The following is a 23,105-nucleotide window of genomic DNA, read 5'->3' on the forward strand; positions in this document are numbered from 1 at the left end:
TATATTGTTTTGTATCACGAGGATTGAAACCCGGGTCCATAAGGACCTGGTTCTGTGTTTTTTTAATACCCGAAAATCAATAACGTTACAGCTTATCGGCACTGCTATTGAGTCTCAGGCTCTGTGACGTAACGTCATTTTAAGATATAACTGTTGTAAACACATTTCAGTTCTTTCAAGGGGATCATAAACTAAAAGCACATCAATATTGTGCATCACCAGAATGTACCTTCAACTGTCGGCTTGAGAAAAAAAAGACACTGCCTGCGAGACCCATACAATCATATCCTCCTGTGCTGGGAGGAACAGGCTCTCATATCCCTCTCTTTAGCTGCTTCAGAACAGTTTTCTTCTTCTGCTGCTCAGATAAATGCTGAAAAATGCTCCAAAACTTTGAGAAAGTCCTGTTTGTTAACAATATTAATCCAGTGTAGAAATCCGCGGTGGAATTGTCAAAATTGAAGTTAATTAACGATTTTTATGAGCTGAAGACAGAAAATATTATGTGTTCAGGTAAATTCAGTAAATTAGACGACTTTATACTATATGTTATATGTTCAAATGTCACATAAAAAATGGGAAAATTTTGTTTATGACGAGAAACCTGAATAAATACAGTTGTGAAAATGAAGAATGTTTGTATTTGAAGTGACATAAAATAGATGTTTCAGACTGAATCATAGCTTTTTAACTCAAGCACTACTCAGCTAAGACTATTCGAGTGTAAATATTTGTCTCCATTTTCTTTTTCACCAAAGTATAGAAAAGTATCGATAGTGGTATCGATAAGGACTTGGATCAATAAGGAGTATTGATAAGTGTTTTAATATCAATAAAAAATGAATGATCCCCATCCCTAATCATATGGTATTGTATTGTATCGCATCATATAGTGGTGTACTGTATTGTATTGGGAGTCGTATCTGAAATAAGGAACAAAAACTTTTGATTTACCTTGCAGGAGCATTTTTTTTTCCATCAAATGTAATAATATATCTGTATTTCTCTTCATTTTCAGCGTTAAAAACTTTTCTTGGTGTTTGCTGCTGTTTGGAACCTTTTGATACAGAGGGCTCTGGGAGTTTGCCTAGACTGGCACTACCTCTGCTCCATATCATGCTGGAACCACCCCATATGTTGTTTTGTATGCAAGAGCTTGTAGAAATCAGATAGAAGTATTTGGATGCTGGTTATCTCTCTGAATGCATGGCTGCCTCTGAGCAGTTTGGCCCAGGAGTGTCTCACTGCCATCTTGTACTTTTAACGTGATGAGGAATTCATGTTGAATTAAAATGATGCTTTTACTGATGATAAGCCATTTTAAATCCAGTTTTATGTTTAAAATATGCTATCGTTTGGAAATATATTTGGAACCCAGCCAAGCATTTTATGAAAAATTAGACTCGCCATGCTTTACACACACACACACACACACCCACACACACACACACACACCCACACACCTACACACACACGCACACACAGACACACATAGACACTCAGGAAAGCACACACCAGTACACGGTTGCTCTCCACTCCAAGTCCTGAGTCATGCTGTTGTTTAGTATCTTCTGGCTCGGGGCCCAGACTGTGGTGTCTGTCTCCCTGTGGATATTTGACAAGAAGCCAGCGAGAGTGTCTTTCCTCTATCCCTTTATCCTCTCATCTCTCTGTTCCTCATCCCTCCATCCACTCACTTCTGTCAAGGCGGTCCACAGACACAATTTCTGCCTCAGATACAAACAAGGGCAGCTGCCAAGGGACATGTCTTTCCTGATACAACTTTTTAAAGACCATCAGTTCCCTTCATGTGGTGTCTCACATTTGGGACACGGTGCACAACGTTTCAATTCCTATCACAGAGACTCAGCGGACTTTTGATCATTCCAGTTTTTGAACTCGACTGTTCCCTCAGTTTTTCTGTCACTTGTTGTCACGTCCCTTGTGGCTCATGATCATGAATTTGAACCCAAAATACTCACTTTACAAACTTTCTTCTCTGTCCCTCATAAATCTTAACTTCAGTTGGTTTAATTTTAAACATTTCACCACGCTCACCACTATCAATTGTAAAACAGACATATCTCTATTTCTCATATGGCTTAAATCTGTTTGCAGAAACCTGCACCCAAACATAAACGACCAGAATGTCGGGGAAACTTGACATAGGCTTGGACTTGGATATATGTGTAACACCGCAGCACTGATAAGGCTTTTTCCCTCAGAGCACAATTATTTTTCAGTCTTCTCCAAGCATATGCCACTGATAAGAGCAGTTTTTGATATTAAATGCAGAAATGGTTTCATCATTTTAGATGTTGACCTTGTTGCTTTCAGGGCTTTTAGACAGTGCATCCTATATTGTGGTTCAACATTTCACTTTCAGTATGAATGACACTGTGGCATGATGAACAAAAACTTGTGCAGGCCACTTGTCAAAGTGTGTTGGACTGTGGTGATGTAAACAAGGCTGCCCAAAGGGGGTGGGTGGGGGGGGCTTTCTGGGGCCCAGCCAGATGGTGGGGTCATTAGGGTCAGTAAATTATAAATTAGAAAATTACTTTATCAAAAAGGATCAGATAGGTTTGGGTTGTTTTTTCCCTTAAAAAATGTAATAATCATTCAGACACTGCATTTTGTACTTACTTGGGTATTCTTTGTGAAATGTGAAAATTGGTTTGATGATCCGAGACATGTAAGTGTGATAAATAAGCAGAAAACATCAGGAATCAGAAAGGGGGCAAATACTTTTTCACAGCACTGTACATTTGCTTGATAGTCCTTTTACTGAGCTGACATTGAAAACATATGTGATAGCTTGTACAGTGTGGTAAACTGTTTTTCTACTTTCAACCAGATTTCAATATTGGATTAATATTCTAACTATCAGGACTTGCTACAAAGTTATGGAGTGCTATTTTACAGCTGATCTTAGTAGATAAGAAAGATAACCTTCCTGCAGCGGCTAAAGCCAGTGTTGTTTGTGCAAGCTACTTTTGTTTTGTTTTTTTTCTTTTATTTCTTTTTAAGTATACAGTCAAGGGGAACACATTTCAGTTTAATTTGTTGCACGATGCTGATGTACTTTTTGGTTATTTTCTTCCCTCCCAAAGCTAAGATATGTTTTTGCACCACCAATATAATAAAGGAATGTTATTTCACAGAAACCATGAGTCCTGACAGCTGTACAAGTAAGCTAAAACATTATTGACATGTTTTGAAAAATTCAAAACCGCGTCCTTACCAGATGATTTCACTCTGCATCACTAACTGTTTGTGTTGTGCTCTCTTACACTCTCACAACATCTAACTCACTGTAAATTAACAGACGGGGTCACCAAATACTACTCCCTTACAGATGAGGGTCTCAAAGAAATGATGGAGCTTCATTTTAATGCTGTTGCAGAAATGCACTATGAAAACACCATCTTATTGCAACCACAACTAACACACCTACCTTCTTTCCTCCCCAGGTACAAGCTGATCCGCCGACGAGTCATCTGGCTAATAGGACAGTGGATCTCTGTCAAGTTCAAATCAGACCTTCGACCTTTACTCTACGAGGTCATCCTAAGCCTCATGCAGGATCCTGACCTGGTGGTAAGGCCCCTACATACACAAAGCCCATCTATTTTTTTGTGAACTGGTTATTATAACTGTAATGCCAGCTTTTCCTAAACCCATTGGATTGGTAATGACTGAATGGAGCCCTCAGTGAGCAGAGCATATTAAACTACACAAACACAGCTCTCTGCTCAATAGCTTGGAACCACAGCTATTATGAGGCCAGATTTCTACAGACTAAGCTCGGCACATTTATCAAGAGTTGCAGAAAAAAATATCAACATACTCTTTAGGTTTTTGACTGTTTAAAAAGCCCAACCTTTATTTTGATTCAGACATGACCTTGTATAACCTTTAAAAAAGGAGCTATAACCATGCCACCGTTTGAAATTACTCAAGATATGTTGGTTTCTTTCGCCATCAGCCATGCACTTGTTTTCTTTTTTTTCTGAACTTAAACGCAGGGATGAAAAATGTTGTCTGGGTGGAGGCGGAGGCTGAGGCTGCAGGATTTAGACTCTAATGCTTCCTTCCAATACTTCCATATCTGGTTTTATAGGCCAACTTGAAATTTTTACTACTGTTATTTTATTTCCAAAACATATGAAGTCATTATCATGCAATTGTTATGATAAAACAAAGTATATTTAATGAAAGGTCCACACAAACACCATGCTCTGATAATATTAATTTGCATAAACTATTTAGTATTTATACAGCACTCTAGTATTAAAGCTCCTGAAGGGAGTTTTTAAACTGTTTATGAAACTGACTGACATAAATATTTATGCCTCTCTATGACCTACAAAAGCACATCAGGGCTTGACGCTAACTTTTTTCTCAATGAGCACATGTTGGAAATAATTTTAGTTGATGGAAGCTAAATCATGTAATCTTAGTTTTTGACCCCAGCATATTGACTGACATGTTTGCCTGGAAAGGGTTAAATCACATGATTTGATTGGAGAAGACTTTACATAATGATGATTTTTGGTCTTGAGTTGTATACAAACATCAAAACTGAAAAAATAACATGAAAAGTGAAGAGTTCTTAGTGGGTCTCACCGCTGACAGATATTCCACAACAAAAAACAAACAAAAAAAAAAAAAAACAATGAAAACCCTAAACTACTATAACCTCTAATCAAACACACCTGTTTCCAGTGGAGAACTTCTCATATGATTCTTAGTCAAACCATCCCAGCACACAGCCGCTTGTAAACATCTAACATTAGCTCTGACATGGGAAGGAGGATGCAGGGTTTTTTGGTCAGTGAGCTGGAGGTTTGCTCAGCTTTGCTCAGTCAGTTGGAACAAGGAGAAAAAAGGGGGGTAATTTCCGCCGTTTATCAAAATAACTGTCAGGTTAGACTACTTGTTTACAAGCCCCAGTAGCCAGTAAGTTGGGCAAATTCACCTGACACTGCCCAGAGGTACCTGCATTTGGTTGATGGTGGGTGCTAATTTCTTCTGTTGTGATACATATCAGGAGATCAGTGTATCATCACAATGCTGTATCATATCATTGTAGGTGTAGCAACACCTTACTGTAAATATGGGCATTGTCAATAGATTCAACAAGACTCCATCCATCTATTTTCTATATCTTACTTCCATTCTGGGTCGCGGCTGTCATCGGGCGAGAGGCGGGGTACACCCTGGTACACGCCAGTCAGGCAGGGCTGAGACAGATGCTCACATTCACACCTACGGGCAATTTCGAGTCACCAATTAACCTAATGAGCATGGTTTTGGTAGTGGTAGTGGGAGGAAGCCGGAGTACCTGGAGAGAACATGCAGAAAAGGCCCTGGCCCAGGTCGGGAAGCGAACCAGCAACCTTCTTGCTGAGAGGCAACAGCGCTAACCCCTGCGCTGCTGTGCCATTTGACCAGAATGTGCTTTTTAAATAAGCAGAGGGGGCATTTTGCTTTTGGATGCTTTTTTTTGACCTCAGCAAAATCAGTGTCACTTCTCATAAAAACCACCCAAGAATTCAAAAGTCTTTTTTTCATAAATCAGCAAACAAATTACAAAGGCTTGTTTTGGGGATGTATATGTAGCATTGCATTCAGTAAGTCTATTGCATGTAAAGGAAGTTTTTAAGATATGACTTGAAATTGATTCTAATCAAATGCATTTGTAGTCACTATTTTTACCTCCCATTTTTTACATAAAGATTAAACATGTCCTTTTTCATAACTATTGCTAATAGGGTTCTTCAGTTTTTATCAGATGAATTTTTCCCTTTTTAAAATGTAGCAGAAGCCCTGGTCATGAGGAGGGTAATGGCTCTTAAAGGTTCACTATAAGATGCAATGATGTACTCACCAATCACAGGGTGATTCCTTGTCAATATTGTCTGCTCCAATTAGAACCTCTGGGGGAGACTTAGTCATTGATCATAAACATTTAATAGAATAATGGAGAATACAGCCATTTGTTATACAGTCCAATCGGTTGTCAATATCTATATTGTTACTCCAAGTTTCATGCTGTTCATATAGACAGTGACTCACTCAATAGATCAGCTATATTTGTCTCTGACATTTAAGATTCTTTACTTCACTGAATGGAGTAATCGAAGAGAGGGACATATTGATTTGTTCCTATGGTCATGCCTGGGCACCGCCACTTGGGATAATAGCTGCTTCAGTGTTTTTTTCCCCCATCTAAAGAACCAGGAGTTTTTAAGAATATGAAGGTGGGGTGGACAGATAACTGTGACGTCTTCATGAGTGTGGTTTTAACATGATAATGCAGAAGAAATGTCATGCAGAATCAAAAGCTTTCTGTATGACTAATTTATTTACAACAGAATAAATAAAATGTCCTTAAAAAAATGTACACATCTTTCTCTGCTGTCAGTAATAGAACAGAGAATTCTTCTTCTGTCTGTGAGATTTTTATTTGAAACAAAGATGCAACCACACACAGACAAAACAATTAATTGGCATCTCTTAATGACAGTCATGAACCAAATCTCCTCCTTTCTCCATCAGCTGAATTCTTCTCTGATGTTTGCTCACAGATCCTGAGCCAGGGCTAATAATACTCCTGATGGCAAGTGTAACTGCATCTATTTTCAGCCCATTTGTATTCTCAGCAGGAGATGATAAGGTTTTCTAGAATTTGGCATTAAGCCAGCTTTGACGACATCAAGCTGTGACGTTTAAATCAATGTCTTGTCCCTTTTCTCTGCCTCTGCAGGAAGGCTTTTAAGCATCACAGCTGGTCTCAGGTCGTCACATTACATCAAGGTCAATTTTGTCATGCAAAGATGATTATTCATCATTTGTGTTACTTTTACATGCAGTGTAAAAGGGCTGGTTTTGACATTTATGTGACAATATGTGATAGACTGGTAAATTAACAGGACACAAGCAGGGTTAAAAATCCAAAGAAAGTCTTAAATTTAATATTTTCAAATCAAGACTTAGAAGTTTTGAGTTTAGTTTAAAAGGTTATTTAGTTTAGTATTGTCTTAGGAATAAATACTGATAACACCACAAGTAACTGTCAAACGGGTTACCTGTCTGTTTATGAATTACTTTATATTCTTTAAAGTTACAGCAATTAAATATTTGTCTTTGTAGAGGGGTTAAGTAAGATGGTGTCTTATTTCCAGATAAGGAAAGGGCAATAAGGCTGCTGTGAATACAATTTGTTCAAATTATTGTTTTTCTGCTATCTTAGCATTTGTTTAGTGCTTTCCTTGCTGTTGTGTTGATGCCTGCAAGGCCACAAAAGGACTTTTACTCAATTTTAAAGTTACAGAATGTAGTAAGAGAAGCTCTTACTAAAAAAGTTAAATCTCTGTGATAGTCACTGATAAAACTTTGAATCACTTTTTAATTCATCTTTAACTTGCTGTTTTTGAAAGCATTTCTTTAAAACAGTTTGAGACTGAATAATAAAGTGAAGTGTATGTGACTGCATCATTGTCAGGCATTATATTCCTGCGTGTGCGTGTCGGTGTGTGTGTGTGTGTGTGTGGTTTTATGAGACCCAGCTGAGTATTTCATCAAGCGATCTATTCTCCTCTACACTTTGCTGTGGAATTGAAATGCAGTTTACTCTCATTAGGCTGTTTGAATTGCCAACAAGGCCTGTGCTGATGGCAGCTGATAGGCCTCATTCATCAACACACTCCTTTTGTTGCTGCTTAATGTATGCAGCTTTACCAAAACATTATTCTGAATTTATGATCTGGCAGGCACAGGTGAATCACTTTTACATCTCTATATTCAACTATATCAAACTCAGCTTACAGCAGTTTAGTACTTGGAATGTACATTTTATGAAGGCCATGCTCCTCTTTTTTATTTCTTTTTCTATTTTAAATATCCTTGAGAGTAGAGGATAGTTGAAAAAGTTTAAAAGTATTTGATGGATTTACAATGACAGCTAAATTAGCTTTCATGTCATTCTGAATGAACATGTAATTATCTCCAACACCTTCCTTCAGAGATGATTAAAGTCAGTCTATAACTTGATGACACGGCATTAACAACTGATTGGTTTGTTAAATGCTCAGCATTAAAGGGTTGCAGGAATGCACATCATTCTGTGTGGATTATGCAAATAAGTCCATGCATTTTTATATGTCATACATGTTTTTTAATGACTCAATTTTTATGCTGCATTCCTTTGACTTGATTTTTATGCCTTTTTTTTGCTGGAGATAGCTGAGACTGCACATTAAGGAAAGAGCCAGCTGTATCTGACTGTAAGTGAACCTTAGATTGGCGTTGTATACAGAAGAATATACAGAAGAGTTCATAAATGTTGGCTTCAACAAAGAAGGAAATGCAAAGGAGAGGACTCAGTAGGCTTGATGTGTGGAGTTGCTCAGCCTTGGTAGCTTAACAGTTAATTAATTGTGGAGACAACTCAAAATGAAGCATCCACCAAATCTAAACTGATGGTTTTATGTTTTTTTTTTTTTTTTTTTTTCAGAGCATTAAAAAAACACCATAGTTAGTGCAAGAGCTTAATTCTTCTTCAGGGGTTACAATGGAAACATTTTGACTGTTGTTTACATTCACTCCATAACTAACCAAACCTGTCTTAACGTTGTCAGTTTGCTTTCATATCTTTTCAAAATCTGTTATTTTAGCCACACAGGAAGTAAAGTTACCTTAGCTTAAGATGGTGCTACAATACAAAATGAAGCAAAACAAAGAACTGTTTCAAGAGAAAAATCCTATCCTAGTAGTTACCTTTTACTGGATCACTTACAAATACTATATTACTTTTTACACCACTTTGATTGCCTTTTTTCACAAACAAATTTTCAATCAATTTTTCAAACCAAATAATAAACAGCTCACAGATAAAATAACCTTGTAAAGCAGATGGATTGTCCAGATTCCATGTCTGTCATTTGGCAAATCCATCATGCAGGGCTCCAGTCCTCAACATTTGTTTTCAGGCCTGAAAACAGATCTAACCAATCAACATCATCATCAAGAGAACAAGTTGGTAGCTACAGGCGGTTGTAATGGATGCCAATGGCTGCTGCCAGCATAGCGATTAGTGGCGGTTTTATCAGAACCTGACCACATTACTTTATCAATACAAGAGTAAAGAACCACACTTAAGAGCTTTTCATGAGGGAAAAGATGTTTTCACTGTTCCCCTGACCTGTGATGGTATAAGTTACAATAAAGGAATAATCTATAAAACTACCGAACTAATCTACCAAACTAGGGCTGAATGATTTGGGGAAATAATGTAATTGTGATTTTTTTTACCCAATATTGCAATTGCGATTATTCCTCAAGTTCCCCATCGTATGTATTTTCCAACAAACACAAGTGATAAATGATTCTATATTACAACAAACACAATATTAGACTAAACAAGGGCTGAACACTGATTTGACTTGTATTGCAAACTGGGTATGAATTGTTGTATTGTCATTCTCATATTTTAAAGGAAAAAAGTATAAAAAATAAGAAAGGGGGAGTTTTCGTAGACCATTCTTAAAAAAAGGCACTTGAATGATTACATAAATATCTAATGCGTAACATCTCTGCTGCTGCAAAAAAGTTGTTAAAAAAATGGTATTTTGACATAAATTTCAGGTGGAAAAAATATTGCACTTCTGTGATTTGAAAATTGCAGCAGGCCATATTGTGATTTAATCTAACTTCCGATTAATTGTCCAGCCCTATACCAAACTGTTAAAAATACAAAAGTCCTTACTTTTTGTGCTATTGTGCTAAGTTTTGTTGTAGAATAAGGTCAGTTTAATCAGAGCGGGTCCACATTTCTTTGTTAAATAAAGAGCAAAGAGTCACACTGAAAGCTTTTCTCAGTGGAGTTGTTTCAGCACTTCTCCCAACCGTCCTTGGCATTAGTTTCCACCGTCAGGCTCCACCACTGGAAGACTATGACAACAGTTTTCTGCTGAGCTCAGGTTACAACCAGAGCTACTACTACGTCATCTTGTCTTGTTGCTCTGAACGGTCCATCATGAAGGTGACAGAATGTTTGTCAAAACACCCTCTGAGAATTTTTGGAAAAATCCTGCACTTCCCATACGGTTTGTATGACAGGTTGCCCAGATGAATGTGAAATATATCCATGCACTGGATATATGAACCAGTCTATTTGGTGTGTCATGTTACAGATACTATCCAGTAATCAAAGCAAGTTCCACATCACTACAAACTAAAACCCTGCTGATAAATAATTAAATGAAATGTAGTTGCTCAACCAAAAAGTTTAAAATGAATGTTTTTTTTTTTTTTAACTTTAAATATGTTATGGCAAGAAATGATGTTTTTTCTGAAGTTTGGCTCCTAGGGAGAGCGTAAACTTCTCATTTGGTTCTTGAGCTGAAAAATGTGGAAGACCCTGTTCTAAAGGACCGACAGCTCTGTGCTGGCAGATGTGAGAGCTGCTTTTACGGGCAGACTTTTGAAAGCATTTGGCTTTATTTAATCAGTCTCTTCAAAACTGGGAGACTGGAGTGTGATACTTCTGAGCTCATGCTTTGGTGTGATGGGAAAAAATAAAAGCATGGTGAAAAATCAGAAGCTGTCAAAGAAAAAAAAAACTGACTAACCTTTGAAGTGAATTGATTGACTTCAGATGACGAAAGTAGATACACCAAAAGGGATACTTCAGTGGAGAAGATTTGTGTGCTTAAAAAGACTAATCAGTAAGTATTGATATTCTCAAACATGTAAAAAAATGAATTATTTATCAAACACTTTTTCTCGAAATGTATGTTATTGTAAAATAGCAACATGAATTTTAGGTTTACTTTTTGTGAAAATATGCACGAAAAGCACTTGAACCACATTAAATTACAATACTGACCATTTTACTGAAGTCCCTTCTTTTTGCTAATTAACATAAATGTATAATCAGCCAATCACATGGCAGCAAGCAATGCGGTTAGGCATGCAGACCGAGCATCAGAAGGGAGAAGAAAGGTGATTGAAGTGACTTTGAATAAACCATGGTTGCTGGTGTCCTTGAAGAGGTTCATGTTGTTAATGTCAAATTTTGACTCTGACAAGCGATCGATTCACATCTTCATCAGACCAGGCAACATTTTCCCAATCTTCTAATGTCCAACTTTGGTGAGCCTGTACAAGTTTTTGCCTGTTTCCTGTTCTTAGCTGCAGCTGTAGCCCATCTGCTGTAAGGATTGCTGGGTTGTGTGTTCAGAGATGCTCTTCTGCACGCCTTAGGCCGGCCACACACTAGACGATTTTTTAATCTGAAATGATTTTTAAACTGGGAGACCACACACTTCTGGACAATTCCAAAGATTTTTCATCTTTAATACCCTGAACGCACACACTAGACAGCTCAGCCACATTGTCTGATCACTGGAGACCAACACACCTGCTGACCTGCCAGTGACCTCGCCTGAACACGTGACTTCAGAAAAAAACAAAAAAAACAAAATCATTGTGATGCATCGATTACTTGATATTTTTAGCCCCCCCAGTATAAAGGTGACTTGATGACGTAATGGAACAGTAAAAGGGAAGGGGCAGTGCCACAAAAAAACACCTACTGACTGAAAGAATAACTGTGGGGGGGGGGTCCTCAAATGATGACTCAGAACAACATTTTAGGATTTTATTGAAAACCTGAACAGGTTTAGGAGCATAAATATGATATTTGTATGGCCCCAATTTCAAACCAGTATCCAAGAAGTATCAAGGACAATTGGTGCAATGGTGTGGCATGCAAATCGAGACAGACACAGACATGCTGCCAATTATAGTAAGACGGAAGTCTGTTTTCATGTTCATCTTTGCTACTGGCCTTGTGTCTCTGTGTTTCTGTCAGCAGACTGAACTCTGCAGTTTCCATATTTAGCCTGTCTAAATGAAGGATTTGATTGGTAGAGTAGTGTCCTCTATAAAGAGTCTACAGCCAAAAATCATTAAAATCAGCCCTTGAAAGGGAAACAGGTTATTATCTCATTATTTATGGTAGTTCTGCCAGCAGGGAGAAAATATACAAGCAACGTTAGTATGCATTGAAAAAGTTTGGCCACTGCAGCGATGCAGAATCATCCACTGTGACCCAATGTGTTGGGTCAAGTTTATTTTTAACATTTCTGTTCAATTAAATTGACATTTATATATTTATATACATTTACAGATTATATACATTTATATATTTGTTACTTACAAGTGGAAGCTCTCTCTTTTTTTTTTTAAATTCCAGGTGCTAAATAACTAACGTTTAAGTCAGATGTGCTTTTTTGCAAGTGATTGCTGCAATCAGGGCAATAAATGATAGTTTTAGTGAAGTTATCACTAAATAACTTTACTTGTGTCCTTGGGATTTTTCTTACAAACAAAAAACAACAACAAAAATAAAAGGATAAAAAAAATTCTAAAATATGAAATCTCCCTTCACCGTTAACGGCCATAAAACACGTTGTAACTAAACACAGGAGGAGTAACCTAGTTTGTATGGAAAAAGTTACCTTACAAAGACCTTTTATTGGCTTGTTCTGGCTGATAATGTTTGTTTGCATCATTGCATAACTCACACTCAGCCTGCCCTCACACTCTCCTCCTTCCACAGAGACTCGTCGTCTTTTCTGCTTCAGATGTGTTGTGAAACTGTTGAGGGCAAGAACTGGCTGTAATTGAGTTCTCAGCCCCAAACGTTTCTCTTCACTCGTTTACCTTCTTTAATCTCCTCTCCTCCATCTGATCACACTCTCTCCCCAGTGGGCAGTTCCACCTCCATCACTCTGACACTGTGAGATTACACTGTTGGAGTCCTTAAGAGTGGAGGGGCTGCCTTCATTTATAACAATAAAGACCCTGTATTAAACTAACCTCTCACACTCATAGAGGGCTCAATGAATCAATAAATCAACCTTTATTTGTACTTGAGAGATCTTTGAGGGGCAAACCTCATTTACAATAACATGGAGTCAATTACAAAGCAATGAAAAGACGGACTATGGAGTGTTTTAAGCCCTGGTTCAAAAGTTCAAAAGGAATTTAATAGCTCTGACGGTGTTTGATCAAATCCTAAAATCTGGTTGTTCAAAAGAAGAAAGGGATTATCTTAGCAGATAAATTCAGGTAACGCAGTCTTGTTTTTATCAGATAAAGCCCCAGTTTGTCTTGTTCAAAACTCTTTAGCAGAAAAAGGATTACTTTGATGGAAACAAATCTTGATCCCAGCAGAGGATTGCAGTCAGGCTGGATAATGAGGAACAAAAGGTGTGATTATTAAATCAGACAAACAATACAGCATTTTTACCAGATAGCTGAAGTTATGAGACAGCCAAAAATATATTTTTACATAAAGATACTGTACTGTTTGAGTAAAGAGGTAAGGTTTTGGGTTGTTTACAATGAAGGATTGCCTTTTAGCCCAAAAGCATCAATAACAACCACTTAAATCTGAAGGAACTGTGAATAATAATTAACTTAAATAGATTCTGTTGCCCCTGTAGACGAAATAGGTAGTGTAAAGCAGGGGTTCTCAAACTTTTCACCCTGCGACCCCCAATATGAAGGTGGCTCGGGACCCCTAGTGTGCCCGAGGGTCTTTGAAGCATAGCTAAACACAGCCATGCACATTCAAGAATAGAGTTACATTTTAAAGGTCACATATTATACAAAAATACACTTCACTTATCAGGCTTTTCTAGCAAAAATATGTGCCCCTGTACTATCCACAAAATAAATGAAATCAACGTTATTTATTACAGTTTATATTGAATTCAAATGAAGCATGTGGAGCAAATTGAATGTCGTAAAGGTTCAGTCAGTAGGTGGCGGCATGTTTCATTTCCTGGTGAGCAGGTTTAACTAACAAAGAAGAGTATTTCGCACTTGAACCTTCAAGTGTTGGCCGATTAGTTAAGTGGTTTACATCACTGTCTTTGGTACAGGATGTCATGGGTCAGGTCCTGGTCAGGGCACAATCAGTACCCAGTGTAGACCTTTGGGTAAATCTTTTACGACTTGAACACCTTTTTATCTTTCAGTTGTAGATTGCTTTAGGGGAAGACATCTGCTAATTGACACTGGAAAGTCTCATCCTTGTCTTTTGACTCATCATAGACTTCAAATCAGTGAGTCATGCTGCGTTGCATTTGCCTGGAAGTCAGATGTTGAGCAAAAGAACTTCAGGACATACTCAAATCTGAAATATAAATACCCCAAAACCCAACAGCACTGACTCATCGCATCTCAAAAACCATTTTGATTTAAACTCAATGCATTTACATATTTTAACATGTCTCTAGGCCAGATATTACTTATGAAGATGGAAGTATATGATCACAGATAATACATTGCAACTTTAACACAGTAATCCTTCAGAAGATGAAAGATGAAGATGAAAAATCTAATATTTGTAATTTCAAAGTGTTTATCAGTTACAAAGTTTGATAAATCAGACGGCTGTCACAGCACTCTTTAATGTCTTTCTTTTTGGCCAAAAAGCTTTGCGCTGTTTAGGGAGTACTTGGCTGAAAAAATACTTCACAGGGGGTACACGACTGAAAAAAGGTTGAGAACCACTGATTTAATGTATACATGAGTGGGGTCAAGTTTACATTTTATTTTGTATTTTATTTTATTTTATATTGTGCATTGTTGGAAAGTCAGTGGTTAATCGATATTTACATATTTTTGTAATTGATTTATTTCTTTGAAGCATTAATATTAATTTATGCAATTGCAATTGATTTTAGTGAGGTTAGTACACAGTCATAGCCATAAATGCAGTGGTACTAATAATTGGCATAATAATTTCTTTCGGTGTTATGGTTTTCAGTTTTCGGCCTTGGTTTCCTCATTTTTGGTTTACGGTTTTGCCAAGAATTTTCATTTCCGTGCATCCCTAATCAAAATATATTTTGGTGCTACAGTTTTTACCCCTGGCCCTTTTTTAACATTCAAAATACACTTATTTATCACTGAACTTAAGTTTTGCAGTATACCTAATATTGAATGCAGGCTTATGATTTTATCTTAAGGCCCCCGGGAGCTAGAGGCCCCAGACAATTCTTCACCTCTACCCAAATGATAAAACCACAGATGGTTATGACTTTTAATGAACTGTGTTGCTGGCCCTCTGCAGCTGTATTTCAGTTCTCATGTAGAACCATTGGGTTGAAAACAACAAATTAAAAAAAACAAATCAAGGACTGCAATTAAGGAAAATCCATTGTATATTTAGTGTTTGGTTTTATTGCTGCAGGGTTTCTTATGTTGTTTATTCATGCTTGTATGTTTTATCTCTTTTGCTCAATTTTAAACCTCAATCTCTTAAAAACATCACGAGGACTCTATACCCCTGATAACCTGATTCTGTCAGCATAAAAAAGGATGATGTCTAATTTCTTAACCTACTAATTATTACCTTTTCTTCCTCTTCAGGTGCGTATCGAGACCGCTACGACACTGAAGCTCAATATCCTTTACAAGGTCCTTTTTCTGCAACTCATACATTGGTCATGCTTTACTTTTATTTAACTCTGACTGCACAAAATGTCATATAAGCATGATCAGGTCCTCCTCTGGGAAATGAATGAATATTAATTCAATGATGATATGATTTCACACCCCTGGGCAGTCTGATTTCACCTTAACCTGTGATCACCTGTTGATGACTTTGAGTTCCGGACGGAGCAGTTTCTCCCAGTGAGTATCATCTATGTGAAAATAAGAGCAGTATTAGACCAGAAGTTATAATGAAAATGTTTTTGTTTCCCTCTTTCTATTCTGATTCTTCCTCTCGTTTTTTTGTGTAGTACCTCGAGTCCATCTTCGGGCTGCTTTTCCAGTTGTTACAGCAGGTGACCGAGTGTGACACCAAAATGCAAGTTCTCCATGTCATCTCCTGTGTCATTGAGAGAGTCAACATCCAGGTGAGAAATGGGGAAATGAGATGGAGAAAAAATACTTTTAACATATAACTTAACGAGGCCTGGGTATCCCAGTTCATTTAATGACCATTGTTTTCCAAAGTTCAAAAATCAGGCAGTGTCATTAAGTGTGCTTATTGACACTGCTATTAAGATTTGCAGACTCAATAATGTCATTTATATGAATTTGCTGCTGCGCAAACATACACTAATTGGCAAAATTTTTGAACAAAATTGAATAGCCATCCAACAGTAAAACAGCAGTAGCGACTGAACAAAAATGTGGCACTTAAGCTGATTCCAGCTGCTGCAAAATGAGACTATAATTATCCTCCTCCACTTAAAGCCGTGAGAGCAGCCACACCCTTGTAGTAAGTTGTGTTTATAAAAATCTTTGATCCAATGTTAATATCCATGTTGAAATTTACAGGATCAAATGATCCAGTTGTCCCCTTTTTTCCTCTTTCTTTCTCTCTGCGTAATACCTTATAATTTATAGGTAATGTGAAAATATATATCTAAACTATTATCACACACGATCAATAAATTTTAAGAAAGGTAACATGCTACTTTGGTGGCCAAAATAATTGACAAATGCCTTTTAACATCATCCACATATCCCATATGAAAGGTTTACATAGGTTTAAACATCTATAATAAAGTTCAGTGGTTTTATTATGTCAGATGGTGCTGCTTCTGAGATGTTGCTTTGTGCAGCATGAAAAGTTATGAACAGTAAACTTCCTATCACTGTGTTACCGGCAGAAAGAGGAATTAACATGCTTTTAAACATGTTTAACAGTTTGACTTTAAAGAAGACCATTGATTAAAATGTTTTGCTCATTGCATTGAAAGAGATAAACACCAAAACAGAAATGTTAACAGCTTGTTTAAACCGTATCAAAAACCTCCTCTGGTGCTTGATCTACTGTATATTATATTCTGTCCAAAGCACAGCACAAACGTGCCATAGTGTAAGATGCTTCATAATCCCCAGGAACTGAGTCAAAAACTGGAAAAAGGGTATGATATGTCATTTTTGAAAGATCATGATGTGTTCAGATGTACCATTAACAAAAAGATTTTGTTGTTGGTGAGAAACATTAATAATACTTACCATGCATTACTGCTGGGTTGGCCAGATTTCACGGCTGTCATCAGGTGGAGCCATCTAGCAAGCTTAAATCTGGAACGTTTGTTCTCAGTCATTGATTGAATGGACCAAACAGCATCATTTGAGGAGGACGAGGCACTAGCTTCAGGTGTGATTTAATTAAAGTGACGGCAAGCTTGTGAAAGTGGCGGCAAGTCAAGAGATTAGCGTGGATGCAGCTGTAGCGCACCCTGGAAGCTTTTCTTAGTGGAAGAAATATAAAATATAAAATTTATAAAATATTTGTACAAAAATATAAAAAATATAGTGGCACACAGCTACTCCGTTATATGTTGCTTTGATTGGCCCGTAATATGACAGAGAGAATATTTGTCCAGTAATTCTCTGAAATTGAGAAGGTCTTGCTCTTCGTAAACACGGAGTGGACTGTAGCCCAGATAGATGTGAAAAATATCCCATATCATGGAGATGTGAAATAGTCCAGTGTGTCAGGTTGAAGAAATATAGCTGTAAGAAGGAGAAAAATTTTGTTTAATCAGCAGTATGTAATAGATATACCAATTTTAATAAAACTTTTTCTCACCCTTCCTAAATAATAGAGAAGTATTGATAGTGGAATTGATACAAACTTGAATTGTTAAGGAGTATTTCTAATTATATCAATATAAAAAAAGGTTTAAGATCTCCACTCCTTAACTTTTCAGTATTTTCAGTCTCCTATATAAAGTAAGGTTGAGTTATGAAAAATCTTTCGAGGAGCCTGTGTTATTAATCTTGAACAGACATAATTCCTCTATTTCAAAAATGCCACAATAATTTATCACAGCCTCAAACTCTGCAGGAGACGTGTGGAGTTAAAAACATTTTTACACAGACTCATAACATGTGTCACCCTTTACTAGCCTTAGAACACAAAGGCAAAACAGCCTAAAGATTGCTAGAAATGTACAATTTTTCACACCCTGGCACACCAAAAAAGAGACTTTAAGTCCAATCCTTGACTCTTAGTAGACCACAAGACCTGAGGCGGCCCTTGTTTTGATGTCTGCTCTCATTTACCATGATGATAAACCCTATCTCTGCCACTGCAGCTCTTTTGTGGCCAAATGGATTTTATTTTTTTCTGAGCATCCAATAAGTCGTTCTAATCCACTTAACTGTCAACCAGTTAAAAACTGACCTTCTATTCGACCCTCGAGGCTCCTTACAAATCAGTTTTAAGCACTTTCTCTTAAACGATCCCGTGACTTAAATCTGTCAGAGAAATAGCTTTCATCCTCACCATCTGTCATTCTGGTTAAGTCTTCCCCAGTCACTCACCCTGGCTAAACTTTAAGTGTCAGTAGAAGTCCTATTAATATTCTTACCCATCACACAAGGGATTTTTGAAGCCACAAAGAGTGGCAGCAGCTGAAAAAACTTGTCAAAGAGGCCACAAGTGCAGCTTCAGTTGAAACCAACGTGATGACAGATGATAAGATTTAGCTCGTTTTTCTGCTATCACTCCACAAATGTCATCCACTCTTGGTTTGTGGGTCTGTTTTCACTTTTATCTTTCTCCTCAAGGCTTTTTGTCTTGTTCTTTCTGCACCTTGCCAGCTCCTAATAAAGGTGTAATCAGAAGGAAAAATCCCAGCATGGGGTCTGCAGCCTGGCCCTCTGTAAAGAGAACGTGATGGAGCACAAGAAAACAGCAGAAAACTTTTAGATATCCGTTATTCAGTCTCATGCTCAGATGTCATAGAGTTGGTTGGCTGCACAGCAGCTGCACCTGGATTACAAAGTGTGCCATCCCAGTTTTCAATTTCACACAGGAGTGACAATGATGGCATTCAAATGGTGTCTGAACACTTTGATTTCTAGTATTCAAAACAATGGAATTTACTTCTATCAAGTGATGTTCCTAGATAAATTTACCTGTCGATTAAATGAAAATCAAAATTTAGATAAACTGACTAGTCAAGAAAGACAAGAAACAGTCTGAACTGAGCACAGATCTTTCACAAAGGCCTAACACATATCCTGTTTAAAAGCTATTTTCATTCATTCATTATTCAACCTTATTTTAACTCAACAAATCATTGAGAGTGCGCCAAAAAAATAAATAAGCAGTTAACAAAATTATTCATAGAATGGAAACATCACTATTAAAATCAGTTAAATTCAAAGACGGAATAGTTCATTGTTATATTTCTGAACAGACCCATAGGAACAAAAGTTAGCAGTTTGACTGTTTAAGTGTTTTATGTAAATAAAGCTAAAGCTAAAAGCAGTTTCTCTAAATGAGCATTTGTCTGTGGTACTATGAATATCTGAAACAGTTTATCACTTTCTAAGATATAAAAATAACAAACTTTTGCAAATTGTGTGAAGTCCAGTTCAGACCAAAAATTCACGATGATATGAGTTGACACTCTCAACTGCTTGTGACGTTCCGCTCTGCACCTTTCTAAAAGCCTGATTCCACAATGCTTCTACTTGAGGAGATAAGGCCTTGCTTTCATAACATCAACCCTCACAGTCGCTCAATTTAAAGTGAATTGTTTCTTGAAATTATGTGAAATAAATCTTTCTCTACAAGAAAGACAGTATTGCACATTAACTTGTGTTTTTTTCCTGTACCTTTATCGTCTTACTACTATAATTTGCGGTGTGTCCGTCTGTCTGTGTGTCTGTGCCAACTTGAATGCCACGCTGTTTCTCCAGTTGTCCTTAATACCTCTCAGAAGACTTCTTGGTTGTGCCGGTACAAAACTGGTGCCATAAAAAATCATAAATATGCAGAGATTTTCTATAAAATCCTCAAATGTCATAATTTCAGCGACTTCCCCTGTATTATGAAGTGACTGTGGAATGTTGTTTCAGCTTAGTGTCAATGGAGGGCACCAGAGTAATAAGCAAAGTGTGGGTGATTATGTGGCACATCAGAGCGAGCTGGCGCTGGACTGTGATTTTGGGGATTTGTTCACAGTGATGTTCAGAGATCGTGAGATCTGTGGCAGAAATGAAGACAGGATACAGCAGAGGCTTCTGTCAGAGGAAAAACTGACTTTTTTAAAAGGACTTGTGTTTTTTCTTTTTATAAGCAGTGGAGGCGGCAAACAGACATTATGGATTTACATGGAATGAAATACCCTGGTAAATGGAAAAGATGAGATAATATAGACTTTAATGTTCCCATAAGGAAATTTGTCCTGAACTCTGTCTGACAGTTACAAAATCAAGACATCCTTAAATAGAGGACAAAAGAGCAGCTTGATCAGTGAACATGGTCAGCGACACACGACTAGAGCCATAGCCGGATATTAGAAAATGCTACAGATGCGGTGGAGAAAACCCTGGGCCAAAGTCTGCAGGTTTGCCAGTGAAAAATCATGGAAAAGTGAGACACATGAGAAGAGCCTGCAGAAACAAAACAGGGTGCAGAAAATGCTACACAGTTTAAGAGGGAGAAAAAGATGTATGAGAAGAGAGCTAATTTAATTAAGAGGAACGGGGCGATAGTGAGAAGGAGGAAGTTATTTCTGTGCGTTATATTAAGGTCATCACATACAGAGTCCGTTATTTTCTAATGCGATTTTTTAATTTTTCTGATCTATAATCAGAAAAAAATTAGCGACTACTGAAACCTTGCACACTGATTTTTTTGTTGCATATTCCTTGTATTCAAATAAACAATGTGCCACATTTGTTCAGAGGATGATTATTGGTCGATAAAAAACACAATCTAAGGGGTCGTTCTTTTTCAAGGAACTGAATTAAAAGCCTGTACCATTGTTTCGGGTAATGGTGTTTTTTAAGCATGTTTTGAAGACTGAACAAAGGATGGGAAATAATTTTGAAGAAAGTGATTTATAGAATTTCATTGGAATCCATCTGGTTCTGCTACTTGTCCAATTTGCATAGAGCTAATAGCGTAAGTGATTTCTGGATATGTCATAGCAGAATCCGGACAAAATTTGGCTTCAGAGTCAATATTTGGTGCTTATCAAAGTAAGATTTACAGTTCTATTTCATAATAAATCTGCTTGCAACCTTCTAAAAGCAGCTGATTGCTATTTGAATCTGAATTATAGGCAACATCATTAGATGGCCTGTTTTTTGGGTTTTTTTTTTTGCTGCGACGGCTCAGTTCAGACTTGGTGGCATGAAGCTTGGTTTGTATGAAAATGTGATGTTTCATTATCTCCACTGGATGGACAGTTTTAAAATGATCATAGCCTTTGTGTGGACTGACATTTCACCGACTAACAGTTCACATTGTAAAACCTAAAGTCAGCAGCTTGTCAACCTTTCAGTGATCAAATAGCCGCATTCATATTTCTGCTCACTGCATTATCTATAAGGCACAGAATAATGTAACATGCTCATGTATGAGGCTTTTTCATCCTCGAAATGTGAACTGAAGATTCAGAACATTGATGTTCAAGCTGACAAAGGAGTTGAGCTCTGTCTGTTCCTTCTGTAGCTGAAAGAAATGTACAAGCACTCATCATGTGTCAGGCAGATTGGCTTCCTTCAGCACCTTTACGGAGCGAAGAATTGACACCTTCGGGGATAACCTGTCAGTCTCACAAGAAAATAATAAATTTTGAGTGTATGTCCATTTTTCATCTTTTAAAGATAGTTCACTGACGGTGTTTAAGAAACAGCAGATTGTAGTTGGTAGAGGCAAACCAGGCTGGGATTAATTAATGGAAAATGAAACTAAATGAACTTTCCATGAAATACAATGTATTTTTTAATCTATTTGGTGACAAACTTTCAGGGACAACAAAGGAGACACTTAAGGAGTCTATAGGTTTTGTTTATAGTGTATTTCTGCAACAGTGAAGCTCCACCTTCATCACGCCTTAAGACATTACTATTGATCCCTCAACAGCGTGATATTTGGTGTCACTGCATACACGCAATATATGCATATACACTCCTGATGGCTCTGATTATCCCGTGTTCACCTCTGTTATGCCTCTGTTACTACTTCCGAAGCTAGGACAGAGGGGAAGATCACTTTGCCCTCCCGTAACAGCTCCATGACATTCAAAGTAAAGGCGAAACATCACAGGGGTGTAAACATGCCTTGTTCTTTTTTCTTTCTCAGATCCGGCCGTATGTCGGCTGTCTGGTTCAGTACCTGCCGCTGCTCTGGAAGCAGTCTGAAGAACACAACATGCTCCGATGTGCCATACTCACTACACTCATCCACCTGGTCCAGGTAAAATGCATCATTAAATCTGTAAGGATACTGACATGAAGATCAAACACACATAATGTTAATATGAATTAAAGCAACAAAAAGAAAAAGAAATGCATAAATGACATCCTGAAGAAAATTAGAACACAGAAGAAGGAGCTGCCATATGTTACATATAGGCTGCACAACCTATGGACTTCAAACTGAAATCAAATGACCACCCTCGCTACGTGCAGACATAATCCAGTTTGCGCTGTGACACTATCAGATATTCATCACATTAGTCTTCCAAAGACTGCATAGAGCTACAAAATTACACAAAAGGACCCAAAGTCTTGTTAAAATTATTGGAGCCACCTTCAATCCTGTATTCTATCTTCTCCAAATAAAGGAAAGACATAAGATATCTCAGCCAACCACCCCAAGAAATATATAGATACATTAGTGTTGGGGATTCATTAAAAAAATAATCAAAATCGACATTTAGAGCCTCTAACTGACATAAACCTGCCATGTCAGTTATTTAGAGTTTTTATTCCCTTGTTTCCTCTCTCTTCTTAAGCACCGTACCATTTAAAACACACCACTGACTGTGTAGTCAAGTGTAGCAAGACATGTAACCTGCTGGAAAACTTGTGGAGTTTCATGCTTTGCATTCAGCAAACAAACTGCTCCTGAATGCACAACGTGACAAATGCAGTCATACACAGCGCTTTTCAGCAGATGAGAGGAAACTTTATGTTCTTATTTTAAATGATAAAACCTCAGTGTGTGAGCCTGTAATAAAAAGATTTGATTTCTAATCAGGAGATATTGGTCAGTATTGAAAATTCGTGGATATAAAATGTGATTA

The 23,105-nt window shown here is 37.4% G+C and overlaps 1 protein-coding gene across 1 annotated transcript in view; it reads left to right on the plus strand.

The window, feature by feature from the left end:
* Positions 1 to 23,105, plus strand: part of ipo11 (importin 11) — a 261,649-nt gene that overhangs the window by 117,653 nt on the left and 120,891 nt on the right. The window contains exons 16-20 of the mRNA XM_041787347.1: positions 3,474 to 3,600; positions 15,457 to 15,490; positions 15,680 to 15,720; positions 15,831 to 15,947; positions 22,160 to 22,273. Of these exons, the coding sequence (XP_041643281.1) occupies positions 3,474 to 3,600; positions 15,457 to 15,490; positions 15,680 to 15,720; positions 15,831 to 15,947; positions 22,160 to 22,273 (433 nt within the window). The remainder of the gene's footprint in view (positions 1 to 3,473; positions 3,601 to 15,456; positions 15,491 to 15,679; positions 15,721 to 15,830; positions 15,948 to 22,159; positions 22,274 to 23,105) is intronic.

This window comes from Cheilinus undulatus, linkage group 5, assembly GCF_018320785.1.
Source record: "Cheilinus undulatus linkage group 5, ASM1832078v1, whole genome shotgun sequence".
Taxonomy (NCBI): Eukaryota; Metazoa; Chordata; class Actinopteri; order Labriformes; family Labridae; genus Cheilinus; species Cheilinus undulatus.